At 41.7% G+C, this 26,371-nt stretch overlaps 1 protein-coding gene across 1 annotated transcript in view; it reads right to left on the bottom strand.

Moving 5' to 3' along the window:
• The window catches only part of F13A1 (coagulation factor XIII A chain), a 186,760-nt gene extending 163,510 nt beyond the window's left edge, over window positions 1-23,250 (bottom strand). The window contains exons 1-4 of the mRNA XM_054721509.1: window positions 23,227-23,250; window positions 20,922-20,982; window positions 18,968-19,114; window positions 2,672-2,860 (exon numbers count right to left, since the gene is read on the bottom strand). Of these exons, the coding sequence (XP_054577484.1) occupies window positions 2,672-2,860; window positions 18,968-19,097 (319 nt within the window). The 5' untranslated portion in view covers window positions 19,098-19,114; window positions 20,922-20,982; window positions 23,227-23,250. The remainder of the gene's footprint in view (window positions 1-2,671; window positions 2,861-18,967; window positions 19,115-20,921; window positions 20,983-23,226) is intronic.
• Between the last annotated feature and the right edge of the window lie 3,121 nt (window positions 23,251-26,371).

Genomic DNA, 26,371 nt, shown 5'->3' with positions numbered 1-26,371 from the left:
ACTACCTCTCTCAGAGTTCTCAGGCATAGATCTCATTTATTCCTTTTTAAAAATGGCAATCCATTATGTGAATACATCACAATATTTTTAACCATTTGCCTATTGAGAGACATTTATTTTTATGGTTTTTTTTGTCACTATAAACAATGCGGCAGTAAATAATGTCTACCTTTATAAACTGCATTTTTAATATGTCTGATATAGGTTCCTCAGATTGGAATTACTGGGTTAAAGGGCATATATATTAGTCTTAATAGATATGGAAAATTGCTTTCTAAAAAGGTTATGAAATTGAACATTACATTGGTAATGTATGCTTTTCTCTTCATAGATACTAGCAGGTATTACAGATATTATACCCTTTCCTAAAATTTTGCCAGGCTGATAGATAGTTCTTTGATTTGCTTTCCCTCTGTACTAATGAATTTGAACACATTTTAATATGATTATAGGCCATTTGGAATTTTTTTGTGTGAAATGTGTCTTCATATATTTTACATATTTTTCTATTGCTTGTCTTTATATTGCCAATTTGTAAGAGCTTTTTGGTATCTATGTTATCCTTTATCTCTAATTTATGTTTTGAATATTCTTTCAGATTTCTGGACCATTGACCTTATTTTTGGTCATGTATTTATATTTTGGTTACATATCTGGTCACTTGTGGTATTAGGGTATGTATTTAATAAATACACATATACATATATATTACATGTTACATAATAATATATTAAATACACATTCATATGTATACTAAAATGTTAGAATACAAAATGCTAGTTGTTTCTTCATCAGTTAATTTATTAAAAGAACAATAAACAAAAAGACAAAATATAAAAATATACACATACTTTTCTTACTCCCTTAAACAACTATATTAAGTAATCTTATGTACTGAAGTCTATTTCTGGATTCTCTGTTCTACTAAATAATTTTTTATTATATGCCCTTATAGCTGCTTCTGATAGAAAATGCTATTTCCTTATTATTTCTTTGTGTAATTTCCTTGGTTATTGTCAGGTAATTATTCTTTCAAAGTAACTGTTATTTTATCCAGCCCAAAACAAACAACAACAAAAAACACCCTTCCAGCCCGGCCAGCATGAATCAGTGGTTGAGCGTTGACCTATGAACTAGGAGATCACAGTTCAATTCTCAGTCAGGCAAATGCCTGAGTTGTGGGCTTGATCCCCAGTGTGGGGGATTACAGAAGGCAGCCGATCAATGATTCTCCCTCATCACTGATGTTTCTATATCTTTCTCCATCTCCCTTCCTCTCTGAAATTAGGAAAAAAAATATTTCTAAAAAACACCCTTCCATTGGAACTCTAATTGGAAATGAATTAAATTTACATTTTAATCTTGGGAGATCATTTAAAAAATATATTGAGACTTCACATCCAAGAACATATTTGCCTTTTTATTGGTTTCTCATGTCTTTCATTAAGATTTTATAGATGCTTTACATAGGTTTTGTTTTACAATTTTTTTTCTACATTTCATAACTTTATTTATTTTTACTAGTATACATAGAATATATTTTTTTTATTCCTAGGTCTTTAGTGGTAGAGAAAAGCTACTGACTTCTATCTAGACATATTTCAAAGTTTTATTAGTTCTGTGCTTTTTCCTTTAATCTGTTGGGTTTTCTATATGTACAAGCATTCCATTAATAAAGTATACTTTTTTTCTTATTTTCTAGGGTTTACAATAGACATTTCTTATATATTGTTCATTAGCTAACACTTTTAGAGCAATGCTTTAAAAAAAGGAATTATGATAGCAGGCATCTCTAATTTCTGATTATTATTAAAATTATTAAGTTTTAACTTAAGATACCAAAAGTTGTTGGTTTTGGGTAAATAATCTTTAGTATAATTGAGGCTATTTCTTCTATTTTGTTATATTTAAAGATTTTTTTAAAATTACTGTGGAATTTAATCATTTATTTTTTACTGACTATTTGATTGCCTGATTTTTCTTTTTATTGACTTATGTTTAGGATTATATGGACAGATTTCCTGATATTGAGCCATCCTTGCTTTTTTGTGCAAGTGTTTACTTGCTACTCTTTTAAATTCCTAGAGAAATATTTATCAAATGTCTCAAATGTTAACAGCTATAATTTAATAAAGGGTTTCATGATCAAATTAATTAGAGAAACACTAAATCAAACAGAGTTAGATGGTACTTCTCAGAACCATTACAGCTAATGTGCATTGCAACTTACAAGAAGAGATTAGGGTACAAAATGTTTAGTGAACTTTATTTGACCATCCACTTTTCATGGACCATTTCATAGCACTATGTTAAGCAGAACAAAATTTTGGGAAATGCTTAAATGGAGATTGTATGCTAAGATTTGCAAATATGAGACCAATTAAATTTAACTAACATTTATGCCAATATACTCACTTTTACTTATACCCAGAGTTTTGCCTGGGTAGGCCCTAATTATTGATGTTTGGCATTGTACAGACCCATCTTAAAGCATAGGGTCAATAGGGGCTGAATACACTTTCAGCTTCAGCCACCTGTTAAAATATGATTCTAAAAAGAAATGCAACCGAACCTGTTCTCACCCTATATTTTGTGACTCATACTGTCATAACTAACATGACATGATGACACAGATGGACTATCATGACTATGGCTTGCACATGGCACTCACCAATGACATATTCCACCCTGAAGAAATCTTTTCTGGGATCGTATGGACGATTGAATTCGATCTGGATGGAGAAAGATTGTCCTCTACGCACAATTAGCTTGTTGTTATTATACTTGTCAGTGTGGTGATCCAATTTGTTGGTGTCCCATCTCTCCTTGAACAGGTGAACAGTCGTAACATGAAGGTAGTCTATGCATACAAAAAAAAAAACAAAAAACACAAAAACAAAAACAAGAGAAACCATTTTGTAACTTTGTTTAGATGTAAACCTCAAAAACAAGATCATTTTTACTGAAGCAGGAAGGTCTATTGGATAAAACTCTATACAGAGGGCTGGTAGATTTGAGAGTCAGTGTCTTGTGACATTTTTGCTTTCAAAGAGGATTTTTAAAAAGCTTTTTCAGCCCTAACCAGTTTGGCTCAGTGGATAGAGCATTGGCCTGCGGACTGAAGGGTCCCGGGTTCGATTTCGGTCAGGGGCATGTACCTTGGTTGCGGGCATATCCCCAGTAGGGGGTGTGCAGGAGGCAGTTGATGGATGTTTCTCTCTCATCGATGTTTCTAACTCTCTCTCTCCCTTCCTCTATGTAAAAAATAAATAAAATATATTTTAAAAAATTAAAAAGCTTTTTCACACTCTGATCTCATTCCAGACCATACAGCATTGGTTTTGAGACAGATAGAGCGGTGCTGACAGTGCCTATGGTATAGGTCTAGATACAGAGAAACTAGTACTAAAGTCGAAGTCCTCACATTCCCTGGTTTTCTTATATCAGGTAACGTCTCATGGTGATTACTGCCACACTGTGTCACTAATTCGAGATAAGCAGGAAGTAGCTACCTCAAGTTTCTTATCTTTAAAAGGGGAGGAATCAAATCTGACAAAGCCTATAAAAATGTTCCAAAGACAAAGTTGAGTATTAACCCCAAATTATTCTCTTACTTCAAGAAGGTCAAATAGCCCTCCTTTTGTAATTCTTAAAGTAGATCTTGTCCCTCAGAGTCAGGAAAGAAAGGGAACAGGTGTGGAGAAAAGATACTGACATTTCTATAAAAATGCTTCCACTTTATAATTGCTTATAATTGCTTCCACTTTGCACATTCAGAAACAAGGCTCACATTCCCCTAGCTACTAATCAACCAATCTGGAAGCAAACCCTGGTCTGATGCCAAAAATCTACAGATTTCTTAGTGTTGAGAGTATAACTGTCAGTAATACCTTTCATCTGAGACATGATAGCACTGGATAAAGATTAGATATCCTCCTGCCTTTGCCTATTCCCTCTGCAAATGATCACTGAATGTGAAGCTAACTACAACTGTAGTTTAGAAAGTCTAGTCTAGAGACCGATTTTTGTCTATGCGTTTGCAGTTCTAATGGCGCCCCGGGGAGAGAAGGCTGGGTGGGGAAGGCAATGGCCTCTTGCCTTCCTTCCCTTTCCCTGACCCGGCCTGCTGCATGGTTTGTGCTCACAGCTGTGAACACAGTGTGCACGGAATGCACAGCTGCTGAGCGTGTGCTGGGACATCACTCTGTAAGACTCCAATGACCTCCTTTGCCTTTACACAGGAATCTGTGTAGGGCACCTGGTTTTCTCCACTCTCACTTTTTTTCTCATTGGGGAAACCAAGAAATTGGGCTCATTAAGATACTCTCCAGTTCTAAAGTCGAGGAGTTTCTGAAACACAATTAATTCAAAATTCAGACAATCCTAATTTTGAATCTCAGCTATCATAATAACAGTTCAGGAACATTGTCTCTCAGAAGCTGAATTTTTCTCAACTTTAAAATGGGGATCCTAATACCTTGAGAATTTCTGTGAAGATCCAATGACACCATGATGCAATGTATCTGGAACTCTGCCTGGCACATAGTGGCATATGAGCTCTGATGGAGCTAATTTACATTTTGCATGGGGTGGTGCTCAGTGGGCTATTCTGACTGCAGCATTACAGCAAACAGAAAGTACAAGATGCAGTTTTATTTTTACCTCACCTCAGAACCCTGCTATACTACATGGGCCCTGAAAGATACTTTATTTCCATTATGTTGTAGGATAAAGATGTTTAATTCTCTATACCTCACTCCTGAAAGCTGCCTTTCCCCTAAATTCTCTGGCCTTATTAAAGTCACAATCCCCAGTGTTAATCCAGCTTCAGAAAGAGCTGAAGAGGAGGGGGTCAAGATCGTGGGGGTAGGAAAATCTTGAGCTCATCTACTCCCATGGACACACCAAAACTACAACTATGTGTAGAACAAATATCTTTGAGAATGACTTAAAGATTAGCAGAACAGATTTTCTACAACTAAGGATTTAGAGAAAAAGACACATTGAAAAAGGACAGGAGGGTCTAGTCATGACCCACATCCCCAGTGTGGTTTCCCACAAATTGCAGGGATTTCACCAACATGGAGGTCCCCCCTGAGTGATGGTGTTAAGCCTCACATTGAGCTCCCCAGCCTGGGGGACCTAAACCAGAAAGAGAAGTCCTCATAACATCTGGCTATGAAAAACCGTGGGGTTATGTCCAGGAGAGCTGAAGGGCTTTAGGACACCAAGATTTTGCTTTTAAAGGGCTTGTGCACAAACTCACTCGGAGTTCCAGCACTGAGGCAGCAGTTTAAAAAACTCCTGGATCATACATGAAGGAGGTGTGTTGACTAATTTTAGGGCAAGTGATGGAGGGGCAGGAATCTGTTCAAGTTTTCTCTGGGGATAAAAGCCCCGACAAATACCATTAATTTTTTACACTCCCAGCTGGCCTAGAGCTGGCAGGCACCATTTCTAACACTCTCCATTAACTTTCCTAATGTTACTCACCCTGCTCTAGTGTTTCCCTGAGATTCTATCCCACCCAATCTTCCCACGCCACCTAGCATCACTCCAGAGCACCTTGTGGGCAGCTTTGTCTAGACTAGTGTCCCTACAAAGTGACTCTCACTCCACATGATTAGCCCCACACATCAGCATGTCCACAACATTTGAGGCTGACATTGTGGCTAGCCATGTAGGGGGTCTACCTGTACACTAGTGCAACAACAGAAATTGCAGCCTGGCCTCACCGCCAGCCAGGCCAGGGAGCAGCCTGCCCTTCAGGGCAGCCATAATAGTCATGCCCCGGCTTCACTGACAGCTGGGCCTAGAACCAACCCTGTCCACCAGTATATCTGAAACAATTGTGAGAGGGTTTCACAGCATTTGGCTTGGGGGACATACTAGTACCTGCCTACCAACATGCCTTCAGCATCTTTGGCCCAATCAAAACTGGTATATGCAACTGACACAGGGAATGACCTTGGCTCTGGTAAACAGGAAGGATTGCACAACTGAGCTCATAGTACAATTTTTAAATACTAGTAAGCCTACTCTTTCCATAGCAAGGGACATAACTGATCTTTCAAATACATAGAAACAACACAGAGAGTTAGGCAAAATAAGGAGACAGAGGAATATGTTCCAAAAGAACAAGCACATGACAAAATCCTAGAAAAAAAGAACTAAATGATGATGGAGATATACAGTATGTCAGATAAAGAGTTCAAAATAATAATCTTAAGAATACTCACCAAATTCAGAAGAAGAATGAATTAACACAGTGAGAACTCCAACAAAGAGATAGAAAATTTAATTAGAACTGAGGAATACAATAACTGAAATTAAAAAAAATAATAATAATCTAGAGGGAATCAACAGCAATTAGATGATCTAAGAGAACAAATCAGCAATCTGGGAGACAAGGTAGTGGTAATCAATCTGAAACAACAAAAAAATTAAAAAATGTGACTAGTTTAAGGGCCTTCTGGAACAATATCAAGCATACTAACATTCACATTATAGGAATCCAAGAGGAGAAGAGAGAGTGAAAGGGAAAAAAAACCTATTTGAAGAAATAATGGCTGGAAACTTCCTTAACCTGGTGAAGGAAACAGACATCCAAATTCACAGAGCCTTAAACAAGATAATCCAAAGAGACTGACACCTAACACATAATAATTAAACATGTCAGAAGTTAAAGAAAAAGAGAGAATCCTAAAAGTAGCAAGCATAAAACAACTAGTTAAGTACAAGGGCACACCCATGAAACTATTAGCTGATATTTCAGCAGAAAATTTGCAGGCCACAAGGAAGTGGCATTATATTCAAAGTGAATAAAGGGAGAAAAACTACAAACAAAAATACTTTATTCAACAAAGTTATTATTCAGAATTGAAGGAAAGTTTCCCAGACAGGCAAAAGCTAAGGGAGTTCATCACCACTAAACTGGCATTACAAGAAATGTTTAAGTGACTTTTCTAATTGGAAAAGAAAGGCCAAAACTAAAAGAAAATATATGAAAGAAAAAAATCTAACTAGTAAAGGAAAACATAAAGTATAAAGGTAGTGGAACAATCACTTATAAAGCTAGTATAATGGTTACAACAAAAATCATATCTATAATAAATAATTAAGAAATACATATATGATGGGTTGGGGGTTAATGGAGGGATGAGGACACATATATAATACCTTAATCAATAAAGAAATTTTAAAAAAAGAAATACATATACATAAAGATGCAAACTATGATATTAAAAAATAGGGGGGGGGGCGGGGGAGAGCTCAACCAAAGGACTTGTATGCATGCATATAAGACTAACCAATGGACACAGATACCAGGGGGATGAGGGGATGAGTGGCGGGGGGGGGGGGTTGGGAGGGCAAGGGGGGGATAAGGGCACATATGTAATACCTTAATCAATAAAGAAGAAAAATAAAATAAAATGACAGGTTGTGGGGGGAGGAGGAGAGAGGAAGGTAGTGCTTTTAGAATGCATTTAAACATAAGCAACCATCAACTTAATATAGACAGGTATGTATATAACTTGTTATGTATAAATCTCCTTGCAACCACAAACAAAAAACTATAAAAGACACACAAAAATAGAAAAATGGAATAAAAACATAACACTAAAAAATATAATCAAATCACAAGAGAAGAGAGCAAGAAGGAATGGAAAAGAACTACAAAAAGAAACAGGAAACAATTAACAAAATGGCAATAAGTATATTCTTATCAATAAGTATTTTAAGTGTCAATGGATAAGATGTGGCAATCAAAAAACAAAGTGTCTGAATGGATAAAAAAAAGATTCATACACATGTTGCCTTCCAAAGATTCATTTCAGATCTAAAAACACAAACTTTCAATTAAGGGATGGAAAAAGATGTTTAATGCACATGGGAATGCAAAGCAAGCTTGGGTAGCAACATTTACAGTAGACAAAATGGACTTTAAAACAAAGACTGTAACAAGAGACATACAAGAGCATTACATAATGATAAAGGGATCAATCCAACAAGAGAACATAATACTTGTGAACATCTATGCACCCAACATAGGCACACATAAATACATATAGCAAATATTAACAGATATAAAGGGAGATATTGGTAGTAATACAGTAATGGAAAATAAAAATATCGTAAGAGATACTATGATCAATTATACACCAATAAATTGGACGACCTAGAAGAAATGGGTAAATTTCTATCAGTATAAAATCTTCCTAGTATGAATCAAGAGGAAACAGAAAATCTGAACAGATCAATAACTACTAACAAGTTAGTATTCTCAAAAGTTTTCCAAAATATTCCAAAAAATAGACACCACAGAAATACAAAGGATTGTTAAAAAATATTATGAACAACTCTATTTCAACAAACTGGACAACCTGGACGAAATGGACATATTCTTAGAAAAATACAACTTTCCAAAACTCAATCAGGAAGAATCTAAACATCTCAATAGGCTGATAACTATGGAAGAAATTGAAGCAGTCAGCTTCCAGCAAACAAAAGCCTGGAGCCAGATGGCTTCACAGGGGAGTTTTACCAAACATTCAAGGAAGAACTAAAATCTATCCTCCTCAGACTATTCCAAAAAATTCAAGAGGAAGGAACACTTCCAAGCTCCTTCTATGAAGCCAGCATCACCCTAATACCAAAACCAGATAAAGACAACATAATGAAAGAGAATTACAGGCCAATATCCCTCATGAACATAGATGCCAAAATCCTCAACAAACCATTTTCTTACATTATATTAAAAAATAAACACAAGATGGATTATAGATTTAAATATAAAACCATAAATCCTAGAAGAAAATATAGGCAATAATATTTTATGATATGTTTCCCAAGCAAGGCCAACAGAAGCAAAAATAAACAAATGGGACTCCATCAAAATAAAAAGCTTATGCACAGCAAAAGAAGCACCAACAAAACAAAAAGACAACCACCTGGCCGGTGTGGCTCAGATGGCTGTGGTCCCTTGCACCAGCAGGTTGCCAGCTCGATTCCCAGTCAGGGCATAGGCCAGAATTGCAGCTCTATTCATGGCAGGGGGTTTGTGGGAGGCAGCAGATTGATGTTGCACTTTCACAGAGATGTTTCTCTCTCTCTCCCTTTCTCTTGCTCTCTCTCTCTAAAAATCAATCAACTATTCTTTAAAAAATAATAATAATAATAATAATAATAATAATAACAAATCTATGGAAGAAGATATGCACAAATAATATATTCTATAAGGGGGTAGTATCCAAAATATATATAAAAACTCAACTCAAAATAAAACAACAACAATAATCTAATTAAAAATGAGCAGTAGTCCATAATAGACAATTCTCCAAAGAAGACATTCAGATGGCCAACAGATATATGTAGAAAAGATGCTTGACATCACTAACCATCAGGGAAATGCAAATCCAAACCACAATAAGTTATCGCCTCACACAGTCAGAATGGCTATTATAAAAAAGACAACAAGGAGCAGGTGTTGGTGATGATGTGAAGAAAAGGGAACCCACATACTCTGTTGGTGGGATTGTAAACTGGTGCAGTCACTAGGGAAAAAAGTATGGAGGTTCCTCAAAAAAATTAAAATAGAACTACAAAATGATCCAGCAATTCCACTTCTGACAATTTATCCAAAGAAAATAAAAATACTAATTTGAAAAGATATATGTACTCCTGTGTTCATTTCAGAATTATTTACAATAGCCAAGATATGGAAGCAACCTAAGTGTCTATCTATAGATGAGTGGATAAAGAAGATGTGAGATATATATATATATATGGTGGAACATTACTCAGACATAAAAATAATAAAATATTGCCATTTGTAACAACATGAATGAACCTAGAGGGTATTATGGTAGTTGGTATAAGTCAGACAGAAGGATAAATACTATAAGATTTCATTTACATGTGAAGTGAAAAAAGCAAAACAAATGAACAACCAAAGCAAAATAGAAACAACCTCAGAGACACAAAGACAACTGATGTTGCCAGAGGGGAGGGGAGTGCAGGTATTTGTGAAAAGGTGAATGGCATTAAGAGGTACAAAGTTTCAGTTATAAAATAAATAAGTCATGAGGATATAACGTACATAGAGAATATAGTCATTAATGTCATAATGACTTCTGCAGATGGTTACTAGACTTATCGTGATGATCACTTTGTAAGATATCAAATGTCAAATCACTATCTTGAAACTAATATAATATTGTATGTCAACTATAATTAAGATAAAGGAGAGAAAGAGCTGGAGAATCATAAACGTCCCAGTTTAAAAGGACCTTAGTAATCAACTCGCCTGGCTCTCTTTATTTTGGACTGCGTGTTTTTAGTAATGTCTCTTTTTCAAACAGTCTAAATATCCTAATTCCTCAGAAGTGGAGTTTAATTAGCTCTTTATTCCTCAGCAACAATGGAAAGAATATACTAATATTTTAGCCTCACAGAATCTCAGAGAGCAAAAGGACTTTGTAGACCATCTGGTAGACATGCTATATACTACATAAAATATCTCCATGAAAGCCCTAATAATTAGGCTTTTAGCCTCCATCTGAACAGGGAACCTACCATCTCACATAGAAAACAGTTCATTTTTTTAAAAAAATTATCTTTATTGTTGAAAGTATTATAGATGTCCCCAGTTCATTTTTTAAAAAAATCTAATTATCTGAAAAATCCTCTTAGGATGAACTGACATTTGCTTCCCTGTATGTTTTTAACCATGGATCCTGGTTCTGACTTCTGGATAAATATAGAATATGTTTTATTCATTTCATCTGGCACTCCAAGTTTAAAGACCACTGTAAAGTTCCCTCTAAGTAAAGCATTCTTCATATCTTTATTCCTTAAGAAATTATTTCCATATCTTTTACTCATTACTCTGTTCTGGAATATATATTCCATTTTATAAATTTATCTCTTTTGGTATTTTCCCTAGAATTAAATATATTCTATTTTTTCTTTATTGTTTAATCCCTCCTCACCCCTGCCTCCCCCACTACCCCTAGAGTTGTCAGCCTTTCTCCATGAGTCTGTCTCTATTTCACTTATTAGTTCAGTTTGTTCATTAGATTCCACATATGAGTGAAATCATATGGTACTTGTCTTTCTCTGACTTGCTTATTTCACTCATGGACACGGACAACAGTGTGGTGATTGTGCGGGGGGAAGGTGGAAGAGGGTATAGAGGGCATAAGTGATGATGGAAAAAAATGAAATTTAAGTAAATTTAAAAAATAATACATTACTCTAGCTCTAGTTTTCTAAGTGAAAAACAGTGAGACCACTATATCTGTCAAAAGAAATAGTATGTTTCTATTAGTTCAGGCCAAGCTATCATTAGTGTTTTGAATACTCTTATATTGCTAATTAACATTAAGCATCTGGTGAAGCAAAAGCTTTAAAAGGACATTATGATGTAATTTTTACCAGTAGTGGATTAAAATTCATTCCAGACCCTTACAAGTCACTTAATACATTGCTATTTAGCCACATCTATTTATGCAATTTTTTTCTCTCTTTTAGCTCACTTTTTTTTTTTTTTTTTTTTACAGAGAGTAAGGAAGAGGGATAGAGAGTTAGAAACATCGATGAGAGGGAAACATCAATCAGCTGCCTCCTGCACACCCCCTATTGGGGATGTGCCCGCAACCAACGTACATGCCCTTGACCGGAATCGAACCTGGGACCTTTCAGTCCACAGGCCGACGCTCTATCCACTGAGCCAAACCGGTTTCGGCTTAGCTCACTTTTAAGGCCTTACATACACTAATATTAAATTCCATTGTATTAAATTTGGTTAATCGTTCCAAGTTCTTAAAATAATTTGAGACCCTAAGTATATATTCAGTGTATTTAATATCCTTTCTAACTTCCTGTCCTCTAGGAGTGTTATAAGTGTGTTATTTTATATTGGCATTCAAGACGTGAATATAAATGCTGATTAAGTCATGACTTAAGTAACACAAGCACAGTGGTAGACACTAAAAAGTGAACAGATAGCTCTGATACATGTCATGAATACTTTGATAAAGGAAGTACAGGATATTGGGTGAGGGTGTTTCCTAGGAGGTATAGGAGAGCCGCTAACCCAGGTTAGAGGGGGTTAAGGAAGCTTTCTGGAAGAAGTGAGGTATAAGCAGTGCTCAGAAAGATGAGCAAGCTATGCAGGTAGAAAGAGGTGGGGAGAAGAATGTTTCAGGGAGAGAGGAGAATGAGTGAAGACTGAAGCAAGAGGGCACTTGGTTTACTTAAAAATTTGAAAGATGCTTGGTTGTCTGAAGCGTGGTAGTGGGATCACAATGGCAGAGGAGGCAGGAGCTGCTCCCACTAGCCTTGTAGACTTTGTTAGGAGTTTGCACTTTAATTATATTGAGATCCAGGGAAGAATCCGAAGTTGCAAACTGTCATGATTATACACATTTAAAGTACTTCTGGTGGCAGACTGGAAAACGAATTGGATGATGACAGGTTGGAGGCAGAGGTCAGCTGGGAGACTGCTGCAGCATTCCAGGTGAGGGATGGTTAAGTCTAGTCTGCCTGTAGAGAATGAATGCTCTGGTTCTGGAGTGCTGCCAGGATTTGCCTCACTTCTTCCCATGTCCATCCCCATGATAATATGCCCCTGAGGAATGAGCAGGTTAGCTTACAGCCTTGGCTTCTCAAGCAGCTCCGCCTACATGGAAACATAAAGCTGGAGAGAGAAATTCAAATATATTTTTGGTGTCTACTCGCTGGTTCTAGTTCTCATTGCAGGCAGAAACCTGATTTTCCAGCTCTGCACCCAACTCTAGTGAACCTGCTAATGTCTAGTGCCTCGGTCCATCCCTGAGGTAGTGCAGGAAAGGGCTAGTTTTATGGGATATTATTGATAGGTGTTGGGATAATTAAGAGTTCCATGGTTGTTAAAGCAGTTTGGGAAATGCTGGATTCTTGTGGGGTTTATGGGAGACTTTAACATGCTAATGTACATTGCAAATGTCCTACAAGAACCATGTTTTCCAAATCTAAATGACCATGCAAACTATTTTGTTGAGTATTTTGCAGAACATGTTTTGGGAGATGCTTCACTATTTACTAATTGTGCAACCTCAAAAAAGTTATTTAATGTTTTTGAGCCTAGTTTTCTTATATTTAAAAAGGCAACAAAATATCTCAGAGGGTTGGTGGGTGGAGGGGGGCAAAGTGGGTAAGTGGGGGACATTTGTAATATTGTCAACAATAAAAAATTATCAAGTGAAAAACATATTGTAAAGTGCTCTAACACAGTGTTTGGCAACAAGTAAATTGTCAACAATTTTTATTATGTAGTTACTGTTATTATTAGTAGGCAGAATAGCATAGTGGATAAGAGTATGGATTCTGGAGCCAGACTTCCTGGACTTAAATCCCAACTCTGACATTTACTATCTTTGTGATTTTGAACAAGTTATATAAATTTCCTATGCCTCAGTTTTCTCATCTGAAAAATGGTGGTAGTGTGGGGACTAAATAAGAAGATAATGTTTTCTGAGTGCACAGACTTCCTTTTCTTTTCCTGAATTTCTATAGGTAGGTGGAATAATTTTCTCCTTTTAATGCCTTCAGGAAGAAAGAAAAAAAAAATCATATCAAATCACATTGGTACTTTAAATAGGGGAAAAAAACAAATGCAATGGTAAATAAAATTTCTCTATATAATCTCTTAAAATTATTAAGATCATTTAAGCTAAGAAAAAACATTTTATTTAAAAATAAAAAGACTAAAGTATGAAAGCTTAAAAGCTGCACTGAGAAGTCTAGAGTTTAAAGAAACAGTGTTCTAACCTGCAGTGGGACTTATAAGACACACGGCTTATTCTCTAGAAGGAGAAGGACATGGCAGCCAGGTTGCCCTTCTTCCAGTGTCCTCTCCTGACCTAAGCGGTCTATAGACTTACTCGGGTTTGCCCCAATGTTGGGGAATGAGCTGAAGTCCCAATACCACTGGTCAAACACTTCTTTCATTGCTCTGGACTCCAGAGTCTGGATAGTCATGCAGGGATCAAGTCAAGCATAGGTTTACAAATATCATAACTTTTTTTCTATTGTTCATTTTTCTTAGTATTGCCCCTTCCCATGGAGGAGGTACTTGATATACATTTGTTAAGCCGGCATATTGATTTTTGCTTTGTTTATTGCTTAACAAAATGTAGTTTAAACCAAAAGAGCCATCTCATCATCCAAGCTCCATTTGCCACAAACAGGAAATTAATTTGCTTCTCCCTGTCCAAGCTGAGTTCCTGGCAAAATGGGGCAACTCATTGCTAAGTCACTTTTTTGTTTTTTAGAGGAATATTATAGCTAGAAACTTGGCAGCTCACTCTTTCAAAGTGACAGCTTTCAAAAAGTCTACCTACCACAATTTAGCCTAATTTTAAACACATCAGAAAATGGTTTGTTAAAAAATAATCTCTCCCCATGAGCCAGCTGCCTCCTTGTCCCCCTACTCTTTCTTTCCCTAATATGTAAAAAGTGGATTATATTGTGCTTTGGTTTTACAAATATTCTTCCAAAAATGATTATACCTGTCACAGATGGAATCTTGAAATAAGTTAAATGTTTAGGTTCATATCCTCGGAATTCCCGAGTGAATTGAATTCTCCATGCAATCTTTTTAATATTATTACCAAATGATAGGCATATATACTATCCATGAGGAAGATGGTCTGTTTATTGTGAAACTACAGAACAAAGGGTTTTTTTTTCCTCATATTTCTTTTGGATAGTCATTAAACTATCATTAACTAGACTGATTAAAAACATTTTCTTAATCAGCTTGTTTTTTAACTGTTGCTATTAAAAATGTCCTGTACCTAGAATGTATAAGAAATGCTCAGCTGCTTAGAGGAAGCTAGAATAAGAGAAATGAGGCTAACATCTTCTCCAGGGGCTAACAGCCCTCTAGTCAATTTCTTTGTACCCCAAAGTATCTCAATAGCCTCTAAATGTATCTCCTGTCCAGTTTCTCCTCACCATGAGATTTCCCTTTATAAAACATAATTCTGATTATGCCATTCCGCTGTTTGGAATCCTTTGCAAGCAGGAGGAAAAGTAAGGGCTTCAAAGCCCGTCACGGTGTGATGCCTGCCTATTTGTCCTGGGCTCATCTTCCCGCTCTTGTCCTCATTACTTGACAAATATTGTTCCCTCTGCTATAAATAGAATTCCACGCACTTGTCTACCTGGAACACTCCTATTCATCTCTCTCACCCTCTTTTCCTCTCCACTGACACTAGTAGTCATTCTTTTAACTTGTTTCATCTACTAGATGGAGAGATGCTTGAGAACAGGGACTGTTTTACTCATCTTTGTGTCCCCAGAGAGTGTGGCTTAGCTCCTGACACATAGATGGTCATCACTAAGTGGTTTTCCTCAAACCAAATGAAAGGATGAACTGCTTCTAGGCAACATCATTTCTTAATCATACTGTGAATGCCTTTCTTGTTCTTTCAATAACCTTGAATCCAGAGAGGATTACTCTGCACAAAGGGCAGATTGATAATTAACCAGTTAACTAGTTGATTTAGTTCTGGCTTGGAGTAGTGGGGAGGGAAGAAATGCTCAGAAAGATGCAAGACCTCATTAAGCTAATAAATACTAGATTCTGCCTGCATTTGATTTTTAAAAATAGATCTAGACTTGCTTTCTAGTTTGAATTCAGTGCATTAGACCTGTCAAATTAGTGTTATGTTTACTCCTGCAAATGATCGCCTATCGTTAATAATACAGAGTCAAACCAGCCCAAGCATATAAGGTTGTGATCCTGAACATTACATTTCCTGCTAAAATAACCTTTGAGACAAGAAGGTTATGGAGTGATTTTTCAGAAACACCAACAGTGCATACAGATCAGTCTATTAGGAATAGATGCAAATTCCAACAATCTAAGGAGATTTTCACATACTTTTCTCAGCTATAACTGAGTTCAAAGGGGGGCATTAAGGATCCTTAGAAACACAAAGGACATCAAACACCCTGGCTGACCCCACTTCCAAGGTTCCATTGTCACCTCAAATATTTCAATTTTTTAAAAATATTGTGCTGTTGTATGGGAGGAGCCTTACTTAAGTTTATACATTTGAGTTATAGGCTAAAATAATTCTTAGCCAAATAATTATGCAAGCTGTAAATTAAAGGTATTGTACCCACTCAGTATATATTTTATACATTGACTGCCATAAGATTATTCAAAAATCTGCCATCTCCTCCCCCTCCCCCACCCCGCCCTTTCTCCTCTTGCTTGTCTGCCTTTCTCAGTCAATTACACAAGAGCAGCTTGCTGAAGGGACACTTTAGAAAAAAGTTTCCATTGAAATAAATGAGAGGAGAGAGTCTGATTTAGGGCTTTGTGTGCCTGGAGCCAAAGTCATGGTCAGACACGGAGTCAGAGAGATACAAGTCCTCTTGGAGCCACTAGTGGCCACTGGGTGAACTGCAAGGAGATGGCATTTCAACACAAGGAGATGGCATTTTAACACATGGGGAGAAATGGATATATTTAGTGCCAGAAAACCCTTTTAGTATAGTTAAACAGAAATTTGAAATGCAAAAGATAACTAGGAGATAGATTTACTTGGTCAGATGATCTATATGCTGTTATTTTTTTTTCTGTCTTATTCATCTGGACTTACTATTCTGTTTTGTGGGTTCAGAGACCCTACCCTCATAGCATGTAGCACTTAGCTCATCTGTGTGAGAAATAGTAAATGGGTGCATGTTTATGAAATCTGGAAGCTGTTACTAATAATAAGGTTATAATAACTCCAGGGCTGATGAGTCATTCAAGTCTCAAGCCATCGACTGTTCATTTTACAAACAGTCATTGGGAACTCACACTCCTATGCCAGGGTCTGTAAAACTATCCCAGAATGTCACTTAGTTGTGGACATATGACTACCAAGCAAGTAAGGACAGATTTTTTTTCAAAATAATTTAGTTCAAAATAATTCTCACCTCTGCCTCCAAAAATAAGTAAAAAACACAGTAAAACCAGGTTCTTTTAAAATTGACCTCTGCACTCAAGTTCTCTGGCAGTTTTGATTTCTCACTGACAACAACATATTGTTCAGATTTCAGATATACAGGAGAGTAGACGGCACACATTCCCCCTAGGAACTGTGCATGTGATAACTGACATTCTAAACCAGTGAGCATTCATTGGTCATGTGCTGTGGGTCAGGGACTCTCACAGGCACTGGCCATTTGATCCTCATGACAACTGTGAGGTTGCTCCCATTTGCTGATGGGAACACTGGGGTTGGGGCACTTACCTGACTCTGCCCTGAGTCCCAGGGCAGCGAGTGGCAGCTGTGGAACAGGAACTTCCCTCACTGCCTCTGCGAGGCTCACAGTCCTCAGCGATGGGTCTGAGCGACCCGCCCCCCCCCCCCCCCGCGCCCTCTGTTCTCTGCCACTTCCTCCAGCACCCTGCCCTGGGGCCCACGGGCTTCTCTGCCAGAAGGAAATTTTGCTAGAAAACGGAATCCATCAAGGTAACCTGCTTGATAATTTGACATCAGCACATTTTCCAACTTATTTGCAAAGAAAGAAAGAAAGAAAGAAAGAAAGAAAGAAAGAAAGAAAGAAAGGAGGGAGGGAGGGAGGGAGGGAGGGAGGGAGGGAGGGAGGGAGGGAGGGAGGGAGGAAGGAAGGAAGGAAGGAAGGAAGGAAGGAAGGAAGGAAGGAAGGAAGGAAGGAAGAAGGAAAGACTCCTGCTCTGGGCAGTGAAGGAGTTGAACATCAATTTCTAGCTTTGGCCTCCGTTTCCTAACCTATAACCTGGGGGCTTAGATGAGCCGAGCAGCAGTCCTTTTACACTCAGTTCTGTGGCGCTAATGGTACAGATTTAGAGAGTGTGGTCCCTCGCTGGGAGAGAGAACTCACACCTACAAGTTTCCAAGTTTGGCGTGGTCCCTCTACCCAGCTAAAGATGGCCTCTGTTCTGTAAGACCCTCCTCCAAATTTGGATGGTACCTGATGGATGGTACTGAATATCTCTCTGTTTTCACAGTTGGATATCAAATCGTCTGGACATGAGGGTGGCGCAGTCAGAGCCGTCTAGCCATCCGGTGGCGTCTGACCTTCGGGACTGTGGGAATCACCACTGTGCTCTCCTTTGCTTTCAACCGCTGGGCTCTTTCTGAGGAGGCGGCTTAACCACACAGCCCCGGGTGGCCATGGCGCCTACCCCAGCAAGTGGGTGTTTCCCCCCCCCCCCCCCACCCCGGGTGGAAGCCTCAGGAGCAAAAGTGGGTCTTGGTACAAGTGGGCTACTGACAAAAAGTGCTCCCTGCCAGATGCCATTCAGAAGCAAGAATCTGAATGTCCCGGCCTGACCCAGGAGAATGGTGTCTGTGCCACCAAGCCACCCGTGGCACCTGGGCCCTGTCACAGCTGACAGGGCTGAGGGGAGGTCAGCTGCTGGCTGCTGCTCCCAGAGCAGGTCCCTGGGGATCGGCGGGGCCAGAGCAGGGAATGCAGCTTGCCTCGCCTGCCCTTCGGGCTGCTCTGGAGAGAAATAGAGGGCTTCCATCTCCATTACTGTCAGGCTGGCTCTCTCGCCAGCTCTGAAATTCACAGCAGTGGATGGAGGAGGGAGGAGGGAGGGGGAGAAGGAAGGTGGTGCAAGCCAGACAATCAAAACAGCAACAATATTTGGGAGTGGAAACTTCCAGCTAGAGAACAGTCTTAAAAACAGAGTGGTGGGGCTGGAAGAGACCACTACTAAGCCAGTGCCCTTGCTTCCCAGTCCCTGAGCTTACAAAGCTATTAAGGGGCAGGATTGGGGCAAGAATTGGGTTTTCAGTGATTTGACCACGCAAAAGAGGATTTTGGAGGCCTTTCTTGAAAACAGAGATGCTCTGTGGGAGACAGAGGGTGCTGAGCCAGCGCCTGTGGGGAGGAGGGCCAGGGGCTGTGCCTGGGCCAGAGGGGCCTGTACCTTTCAGGTTGACGCCTCGGGGCACCAGGCCCTGCAGCTCCACAGTGGGGGGGTTGTTCTCTTCAGCATTGGAGTTGTTGAGGGGGACAGCTCTCCTGCCTCCAAAGGCGGGCCTGGGGGTCTCCGTCATCTTCAGTTTCTCAAGGCCTTGGGGTGGGGAAAGGACACACAGAAAAGGAAGGCGAAGCCGGTTACATTTGACACAAGGATTAAAAATAGAGACGCAGACATAACTGTGTGATAGCACTTGAGCAGCACATTTTGGGTTTCACATAAATAAAAACTGAGAAGTGGCAGTGACGGGTAGTCTAACGATGGAGTAGAGTTCCCCGAGGATCGTGGGGAGATTTGTCAAAGCATATGGAAAGCAGAAGTAAGGGGGCTGATGTGAGGAAAGAAAAAATGTAACAGATTTGGGGAGCAAGGTTTTTTTTCTCTTGCCCCTAAAGCAATATTTTGTAAGAAATGTTTGTAAGAATCATTTACTGTCTTGTGCATGTACACGTGCCCACTTCATATAGACTTTGAAGAATACACTCAGACAACTGTGTGCAGGTAAGTGGCATCTTCCCAAGCATTCATGTTTGCAATTTAATCCAACCCATATTTAATGAGGGCACCTGTGGTCTGGGCACCGGGGATACCTCGGAATAAGACAGAAGGATTCTTGCCTTGGGGGCCTTTTGGTCTAGTGGCGGTTAGGGTCCAGCACAACAACATTCGGAAGTAAACTGGGCAGGGTGTGAGAAGGCGGTCCCTGCTTTGGCTCCAGGATCACAAGGAATAGAATATGGGAGATGGAGAGTTTGGGCAAGAGAGAGCGAGGCACATTGCAGTCTTAGATGGGGCTGTAAATAGCCCGTTCTCTAGTGCACTTGGTCAGTGGTGCGGGCACTGCCCTCACGCCAAGCCCGCTTCCCTTCCGTTGGCGTGTGTGCGGGCAGGGAGCCAGGGTGAGGGCCACACCTCACTGCCAGTGCCCAAAAAGTTCTTGCTGATCAACTGGCCACATGAAGGGAGACCTTGTTTCTGGCCCCAATGAAGCGTCCCTTGATCACCTGGATTACCCAATCAGGACTCCTGGTGGTTTGGCTATTTTGAAAAAACAGGCACACCCTCAAAAGGCGAGGAGCCACTGTTATAGAGGCAACGAGAGGAGACCGTTCCAGAACATGCTGAGCAAAGGCAACACATCTGGAAACAAGAGAATCACTTCTAAGGTGCTTGGCCTTGGAAGGAGACAGCACTGTCTGGAAGTATAAGGTCGGAACAGGCACCCATACACATCTGCAGGCATATTTACAGGCAGTTTCTAGTGAGCGAGGGCGGCAGGGAGGGAGGGGAGAGAAGACAGGAAACAGCAGACCTCTGGTGGGAAATAGCAAGGGGAGGCTGTGGGCCCCTGAGGGCGGGGGGCGGCGCTGGAGCACAGCACAGAACTATGCAACTATACAATTACCAGCTGAGAGAGAGAACCCCTAAAGCAAAGACCTGAGCGCCTGTGCAGGTGAACCCAAGCACCCCTTCTCCCAGGTCTGGGGCTGGGGGGTGGGGGGATGGGGGGTAGGGGGAGGTGCTCAAGTTCAGCTTCCACATGGCGATGCAGCCCTCCTTCCTCCTCCCTCCAACCCTTTGTGTCCCTTCTTCTTAGTCTGCTCCCCTGAGGAAGACCCCAATCCCCCCATTACCATTGGGTGGCCTTCTTAGCAAGCAATGCCTTCAAGAAGGCTTCATGGGGTACCTGAGAGAAGTCCTGCTCAGAGAGGGGCCAGGTAGGTGCGGAGCTAGGGGCCAAGAACGGGCAATGGTTCAAGTGGGGCTGCCTCTGACCCCAGCCCCTGGCACTCCCAGCAGCCCCCTGAGGGACCCAGCTTCAGGGGGTGGACACAGTGGGCCCTGGGGAGCCTCTGGGTGCGGGGCTAAGCCTATGCTGGCCGGAGGGCCGGCGGCTTACCTGCGGTCCCCTCCTGAGGTGTCCTAGCACAGGCTGGCTCTTTGCGTCTCTAGGGTACTTCCTCAAAAGGACGCAGGAAGAAACAAGAAAGTTGGCTCTTAAATAACTTCCTAACAGCTCCCTCCCTTTTCCCCAGTCCCACAGGGTTTCTCCTCCCCTTCTTGACAGCTGGAGCAAGTGAGCGGGCTTCAGGACTTTCTATTTACTCTGCCATTCTGCTCTGTTCTGGCAGGCACCCCTCCTCCCTCCCATAACCCCCTTACTCCCAGTTTTCCAGCCCGCTTGCTTCTGCCCACCATGCCCACCTCCAGGTGTGCCTCCCCCTCCTCAATTGGTGGCCAGGAGGACCAGCCAATGACCCTGCAGTGCCAGGCTGACCCCGCCCCCTTCCCTGAGGTCAGCCTCAGGGAAGGGTCTGGATTTTGCCATCCAGGCAGCTGGGGCTTGGCAGACAGGAGGGTCTGCACTTCAGCAGACAGGTCACAGACAGCTGTGACCACGCATAAAGCAAGAGCCCAGGTCCTTCTTGTGTAAATAAAGCTGAGGGACATGGCCTGTATTCTTGCACCATCCACGGAGCCACAGCCACCACCAAACCACACGCTTCCCGTGGGGAGGCATGCCCAGCCAGAGAGAAAGTGAGTAAATACTTTTAAGAGCACCACAAAAATTAGAAAATAACATTTTTTTTGAAAACCACTTTGGTTTATCTTCAAATAATTGGGGAAAAAAACAAATTTTCTTCTAAAATTTTCCATATTTTTTTTCTGAGTCTTTGTATCTCTAAATATCCCTATTTTAAGTCATGGCTATTTCTAACCTTCTTTTTACTGCTTCCAAATTTCTGACCCTGACCTTGGTCTACTTTCATAGAGAGAGAAAAGAAAAGATGCCATTGGTTAGGCATTCTCTCAATTTTCTGCTGCCAAATCTATGAACTTACCTGCAACCTCATACATCTTTCCCCTCTTTCTTGTTACTAAAGTGGGATGGGTTCCCACCCCCTTTTCCGTGGCCAGGTGTGCCTTGCCCCCTGGCCTGTGCTCCAGGCCCCTTCCTCTCCAGGCCTTGCTGTCCTGTCCAGCCATTCTCCCTCCTGCAGCGTTTGCTCCTGCCCTCCAGCAGCTGCTTCCCAGCAGCACGTACACAGCTTCAAGTCAAGACTCTTCTGTATTTTTGAAACCCTTCTTTATCCACATCCACCCAGCTATTACTGCTCCTCTCTCCTCCTCTTCATTGCAAGCTTCTGCCACCTGCTCCTGCCCCATCATTCTACTGAAGCTGTAGTTAAAGGTCACCAATGACCTCCACTAAGTCCAAAGGTCAGGATTCGATATCATTTACTTAACCTTCAAGGGCACTGAACTCTGCTGCCCACTCTTGCCTTGTCGGTCTTCTCCCCTGGCGTCGGAGACACTGCACTCTCTGGGGTGTCCTCAGCGCTGCGCAAGCTCCCCTGGTCATCTCAGCAACTCCCATGTCTTCAATTTCCATTTGCATCCTGACACCTAAATCTAGGTCTTTAGCCATGATTTTTTTTTTTTTTTTACAAAATGCCAAACTGCCTACTCTTTACTTGGCATGTCACAATGATAACTCACATTCATCATATCTAAAATGAGATGTGTCATTTTCCCTGCAAACCTGGCTCATCCCAGGAGTCCCCTATCTCAATGAATGCCATCACCCTGCAACCAGTTGACCAGCCAAACATGTAGCATCATTGTTGACACTCCTTCTTGCCCCCTCAACACCCAACTCCAAACCTTCAACAAATATTTTCTACTCTACTTCTTAAACATCTCTTGAATATATCCATTTACCCCTTTCAATCCATTCTCCACCAGGCAGTCAGAATGAGCTTTGTGGAACTCAAATATGAAATCAAATACTTTGAACAAAGCCTTTCTGTTGCTATTTCTCTTTGCTTTTACTAAAAATTCCAAGCATCAGCTGACAAGTCCCACACAGTCTAGGCCTTGCTTTACTCTTCAGCCCCATCTCTCTCACTCTCTCTGGCACCCCCCCGTCCCCACCTGCACCCTGTTCACCCCATTCTATGCTCCAGCCGCAATGGACTTACCTTGTGCCCTCTTCCCTCTCCTCCTCTCACCATGAGATTGTTTCTTATTCATCCTCCAGACCTCAACTTAAATTGCTCAGATGCCCTGCAAGGAGCTTGCCTGGTGATATGCTCCTTAGATGTAGGGGCAATTTTGGTTTCCTGGACTGTCACTGCACTAGACTAGAGAGTAGAGAATCCAACCAGAGTTCCCCAAGGAGATACTGCAGGCCATTCCATTACCTAGAGCCCATCCTTCCCATATTCTTTGCAGAGTAGGAGAAAAAGACCCCGGGGAAAGTATCACCACACTTGGTAGTTCTGGCAAACATCAAGCCTGGGTGTGCTGGATCCGCCTGCCCTGGTCCACATGGGGTTGGGAAGGGTGGGTCAGCCTCACACCCTCCAGATTAGGTTGCTCAGCTGCCAGGTCCCCCTGGGATTCCTGGCCACGTTGAGCATTGCGGGACAGGCTTGTCACCCTCAGCCTCCACCTTAGTGTCACTTTTGGCCCAAGACTTGCTGATTATTGTGACACATGCTGGTTAACTTCCTCACTCTTCCAAACTACCAACCCAGGAGCCTTAAAAGTGCCAAGGCTTTCCTTGTGCCGAACAAATAGTGTCAATCAGAGAGAGTCTGAGTGGGCCAAGCCCTAGCACGTGCTTGAAGACCATCTGCATTACAGAACCCTTCTTCACAGTCCTGTGACTTAGAAATCAGAACAAAGTTTGCTGACCGTACGATGAACCTTGGGCTGTGCCAGGAAATACGACTTTTGCAGAAGCACTAAGGTCTGTAGTATCTTTTATCTCTGAACGTCCCTTGCCTGGCACAGAGGTGGCACAATGTAGGTATTTAAGAAATATAGCAGGTGGGGTCCCACCAGGAAAATAAAAGCCATTTTAGGTATTTTTGTGAGGAAAGAGGAATTTCACACAGGAGATTGGTTACACGGTTGATGAAGAGACAAGAAGCCAAACAAGGGAAGCTGAGTCAACTCAGCCATTAGCAGCAGCACAGGGAGTTCGGTGTCATCATGGCACGGGGCTGGGGTTATGTGGCAAGGACTGGGATCGTCTGGGATTCAGTGAGTGCATGAATCACTGTCTGAGGTCAAAAGGAGGGAAGAATGATCCTGCTTGTCTCCCCCTCCATTGTCTCGCATTTGCTATGCTCATCTGAAGTCAGCTGACAATGGAGTTGGGAAACACAGCCTCACAGTTGGCACCACCACACCTATGTTGGAGGGGGGTGTCCCCAAACCACCCCCACATTCAACTATTCACAAGGAGGATCCACCAGGCTGTCATCCTTACAGCTATGATTTATTACAGTGAAAAGATACAAATCAAAATCAGCAAAGGGAAAAAGCACACGGGACAAAGACAGGGGGAAGCCAGGCACACATTTTCAAGCGTCCTCTCCCATGGGAGTCACATAGGACATGCTTAACTCCCCCAGCAAAGAGGTGTGACATGTGTGATGTGTTGTCTACCAGGGAAATCATTAGAGACACAGAGCCCAGGATTTCATTTGAGGTTGGTCACGTAGGCACGTGCCAAACACCACACTCTCTGAAGAGAAGCAGGTGGCCAGTGTTCACCGTACGCCACACTGTCTGTGCAAACTGTGTAGACGCAGCAAGCCATGCTGTCAGGGATCGGAGGGACGACTCCTGAAACCCATGTTCCCAGACACCGGCCAAGAGCCAGCCTTGCAAGGAGGGGTGCAGGGCCATGTCTGCTGGGCTGACTCCTTTCTGCACACTCTCCTCACCCCGACCCATGACAGTAGAGCAGAGGAAAGGAAGGAGTGGACCTCAGAGCAAGCGCTCCAGGTCTGGCACCTCAAACAATGGATCTTTCCTCACAGTCCGCCAGTCCTTCCCTCTCCCTTCCAGACATGCTTTTGGGCCACAGCAATGTCTGGGAGCAAAAGGACACTCCAGCGGAAGGTCCCTGGGGTCATGCAACTCCTTCCCCCACTTTCCCTGCCTCACAGACTCAGCATGGAACCTCGGAGGAGATGTGTGTTCTCTCTGAGTGCGTAACCCTGGCACACCTTCTCACTTTTCTGCAACCAGAGGGACAATAATCCCAACGTCCTATGGTTTGAAACTTGAAGAAAGCCGCAATTTACACATCATCGCCTGCTCAGGGTCAGGGCAAGAATGGCTAAGCAGCACTCAGGAGGCCTGGCTCCTGTCAGAATCACCTAGCAACCTTTGGGAGTAATATGAGACAGAAAACACGTAGGAAGAGGGACCTAAGTTGCTTTACTCTGACTTTAATTGTGAGCTTTTAGTTCTAAGGTATGGGTCCTCTTCTCTCTAGACAAAGCACTTTCTCCTTCTTGCCAATATTCAGGAAGCAGACGGTATTTGCTCAGGGGATGACTTTTCCAGCAAACTATTTGATTTACATGCAAAACTTCACATCCCAAACAAAAAACAAAAAAAAAGAAAACAAACAAAACCTCAGTTGTGTCTGGCTCCTGCTGTGTTTTTCCACCAGGATTTTGTTGGTTACAGATGTAGATGCAGAAGGAGGTTGAGTGGATATAAATAACAATCGGCCTGGCACGCAGGTGCCAAACCCTCCGACATAAATGACCAAAGTCCATCTCTTGGGAAGCCCTTCTCCTCCTCGCCCTTGAGCCTTAGGACTTTGGGGGAAACTTTCCACTCCAGAAGGAGGTGGGGTAGGTTGAGGACGGGAGGGAGCTGGGCAAAATGTTTATAATCACGTTCCGGCTGCAGTAGAGAGCAGTTGGTGAAGGACAGTGGCCCTCTGCCTTCCTTCACATCTTCAGAAAAGCCTCAGGGGAGTTCTCACGAAGTCTGACAATGACACGCAAAGCCCAGGAAGGAATTTATAAAGCACCAGCACAGCCGCCACGCAATGAAACTGGGGGTCCAGGAGAGGGCCTTTCCTCCCTCTTCTCCTGTTAGGAGAGATGTAATCCATGCCAGTGACAGCTCCAGATGGCAGGCGCCTCTGCTTGCTTCAGCTCCCTGGGCACGGCCGCCTCTTGCCGGTGCCCTGCCATCACCTGCCATCACCCCTCTCCCTTCTGGAGGAGCAGCATTGCTGGGCTGTCTCGCCTCATGCCGGCCCTCCAGGAGGACGGGTGCAGGAAGGCTGTTTTCTCCTCAAGATGAGTGATTTAACTAATGCACTCACATGCTTACAGTGAATATCGCCATTATTATTGTTTTCTGTAACTGTGGTAAAATGCACATAACATACATTTACCAACTTAACTATGTTTAAGTATACAATTCAGTAGTGTTAAATACACATACACTCTTGTGCAAGCTCTCCAGCATTTCTTGATCTTGCAAAACTGAAAGTCTATGCCCACTAAACATCTGCATATGACGTGT

The sequence above is a fragment of the Eptesicus fuscus genome, chromosome 9 (assembly GCF_027574615.1).
Source record: "Eptesicus fuscus isolate TK198812 chromosome 9, DD_ASM_mEF_20220401, whole genome shotgun sequence".
In the NCBI taxonomy this organism is placed as follows: domain Eukaryota; kingdom Metazoa; phylum Chordata; class Mammalia; order Chiroptera; family Vespertilionidae; genus Eptesicus; species Eptesicus fuscus.
This window is presented reverse-complemented; position numbering and strand designations above follow the sequence as displayed.